The sequence below is a fragment of the Crocuta crocuta genome, unplaced genomic scaffold, assembly GCF_008692635.1.
Source record: "Crocuta crocuta isolate KB4526 unplaced genomic scaffold, BGI_CrCroc_1.0 scaffold218, whole genome shotgun sequence".
In the NCBI taxonomy this organism is placed as follows: Eukaryota; Metazoa; Chordata; class Mammalia; order Carnivora; family Hyaenidae; genus Crocuta; species Crocuta crocuta.
Window position 1 is genome coordinate 7,249,832 of NW_027533170.1, and position 2,602 is coordinate 7,252,433.

The following is a 2,602-nucleotide window of genomic DNA, read 5'->3' on the forward strand; positions in this document are numbered from 1 at the left end:
CCGTGGCCATTGTCTGCGTGAGGAAGCTAGTGACTATGACTATGTGTGACTGGCCCCACACCGGGCCAACACTTGGGACCCCCACCTGCCTGGTGGTGGGGCTTTGGAGTGGGAGCATATGCAGGGGCTGGTGGGGGCTCCCGCTGCCCCTTCCCCTGGCCCCCCCCCCTGCACTGCCCCTATGACTACACGAACACCTGTTCCGGAAACTGTGGCCATTGTTACCACCATCCTTCCTCCCTTCAGGCCCTTCCTGTTTGTATCCCTCCCACCACAGCCCCCCAACCCCACCCGTGCCCGCTGCTTTGCTCAGGGGAACTCTGACCCACTGCAGGAAGAGGGGCTCAACCGGGTTTTCCCCCTCCCCAGAGAAAAAGAAGGGATGGAGAATCATAAGCCACTGGCCCTGGTTCCCTGTGCCCTCTGCCCACCCCACCCCCCAGACTGGGTGAGGAGCCTGGTAGGAGAGTGAACAATGTCAGAGCCTGGACAGAGCCTGGGTCTGCAGCTGGCCCAGTCCTGGGAGGGGCCCCATCCTGCCGCTTTTGGCCTGTTCCCCTCTGTCCCCCGGTCACACCGGCCCCTATAGCTGGTGCACCAAGCAGATGACTTTGGGGCCCTTTCTCTTGCCATCCTACGAGTCCTGTCCTGGATTTTTTCCCCCAGGAACCATATCTGCCTCCTGGGCCTGGGCCAGGCAGGTGGCTGACATAGGCAAGAAGCAGGTTTTAGAGTATTGGGGAGGTTAGGCCGGAAGTGCCTACCTGCCCCTGACGGAGCCTCCCAATCCCCAGAAGCAGCTGCCTGTGCCCTGCTGAAAGTTCATGGCCACAGCCCCGGGCCCTACTGGCATTGCCATGGGCAGCGTGGGTAGCCTGTTGGAACGGCAGGACTTGTCCCCGGAAGAGCTACGGGCAGCACTCGCGGGGTCCCGGGGTTCCCGCCAGCCAGATGGGCTCCTCCGGAAGGGCTTGGGCCAGCGTGAGCTCCTCAGTTACCTGCACCTCCCCAAGAAGGACGGCAAGACCGCCAAGCGCGCCCCTCGGTCGGAGACCGCTGACTACACCACCCTCTACTACCGGGAGCATCCTCGAGCCGGTGACTTCAGCAAGACTTCGCTGCCTGAGCGGGGTCGCTTTGATAAGGTGCATCTCTGCCCGCCCCCATCCCCCAGTGTTGGAGGGTAGGGGTGGGGAGCTTGGGGCCTCCTTGGAAATGCTCGGATGGGGCTGGGACATGAAAATCCAGCTATAGGCTGGCCTGAGGCTTTGGTCACCGGTCACCGCCTCCAGGTGACACGCACCCCAGGTTCTCAGAGAGGATCCTGGGGGTTGTGGGAGCATTGGAGGGCAGAGCTGAGGTCAGCCCAGGGCCTCAAAGCTGCCCTTTCTTCCCGACAGTGCCGCATTCGCCCATCAGTGTTCAAGCCTGTGGCGGGCGCTGGGAAAGGCTTCCTGTCCATGCAGAGCCTGGCAGCCCACAAGGGCCAGAAGCTGTGGCGCAGCAACGGCAGCCTGCACACGCTGGCCTGCCACCCACCCCTGAGCCCCGGGCCCCGGACCAGCCAGGCGCAGGCCCGTGCCCAGCTGTTGCATGCGCTCAGCCTGGACGAGGGCGGCCCCGAGCCGGAGCCCAGCCTGTCTGACTCCTCCAGCGGGGGCAGCTTTGGACGCAGCCCTGGCACTGGTCCCGGCCCCTTCAGCTCCTCTTTGGGCCACATCAACCACCTCGGGGGCTCCCTGGACCGGGCCTCCCGGGTCCCCAAGGAGGCTGGGCCTCTGGCGATGCTGAGCTGCCTGCCCGAGCCACCGCCCCCCTATGAGTTCTCCTGCCCCACCGAGGAGGTGGTGGCCCTGCTCCCCGACACCTGTGAGGATCTCAAGAGGGGCCTCGGTGATGAGGACGGCTCCAACCCCTTCACACAGGTGAGGGCTCGCCCTGCTCTGGGGTCCTGTTCTGTCCCTTGGCATTGGAGTACAGGGCACACAGAAGGGTCCTCAGCCAGCTGACCCATGTCGCTCTGGGCACAAGAGAGTAAGGAAGATGGAGGTGATTCAGTCGCCCAGCCCCCATCTTATGGGAATGTCATGGCAGTGGTGGCCCGCCCTTGCTAGGAGTTGCTTGTAAGGGAGGAAGAGAGACTCCCTGGGCGGGCACTTCACCTCCAGGCACAGCTGGAGTGTCGTGGAGGGGGCTTGGCCGTGTGAGCGCCTGGCAGTTGGTGTCCAGGAGCGGGGGGAGCCGCGTGTGAGATATCCCCGCATGGCAGGCGCCTCGTCCCCTGGCAGGTGCTGGAGGAGCGCCAGCGGCTGTGGCTGTCCGAGCTGAAGCGCCTGTACGTGGAAAGGCTGCACGAGGTGGCTCAGAAGGCAGAGCGCAGTGAGCGCAACCTCCAGCTACAGCTATTCATGGCCCAGCAGGAGCAGCGGCGGCTGCGCAAAGAGCTCCGGGCGCAGCAGGGCCTGGGCCCTGAGCCTCGGCCCCCCGGCGCCCTCCCAGACGCTGACCCTAACACCCGACCGGAAGAGGAAGCCCGATGGGAGGTGAGACATCGGGCACCCAGAGACTTTTTACGTCCCCTTTGCCGCCTGCGGCCCCATTC

At 64.8% G+C, this 2,602-nt stretch overlaps 1 protein-coding gene across 1 annotated transcript in view; it reads left to right on the forward strand.

Annotated features, from left to right (window-relative positions):
* Positions 1-799: 799 nt before the first annotated feature.
* Positions 800-2,602, forward strand: part of N4BP3 (NEDD4 binding protein 3) — a 2,661-nt gene continuing 858 nt past the window's right edge. The window contains 3 exon segments of the mRNA XM_077746312.1: positions 800-1,145; positions 1,401-1,925; positions 2,289-2,564. Coding sequence (XP_077602438.1) covers positions 825-1,145; positions 1,401-1,925; positions 2,289-2,564 — 1,122 coding nt within the window. The 5' untranslated portion in view covers positions 800-824.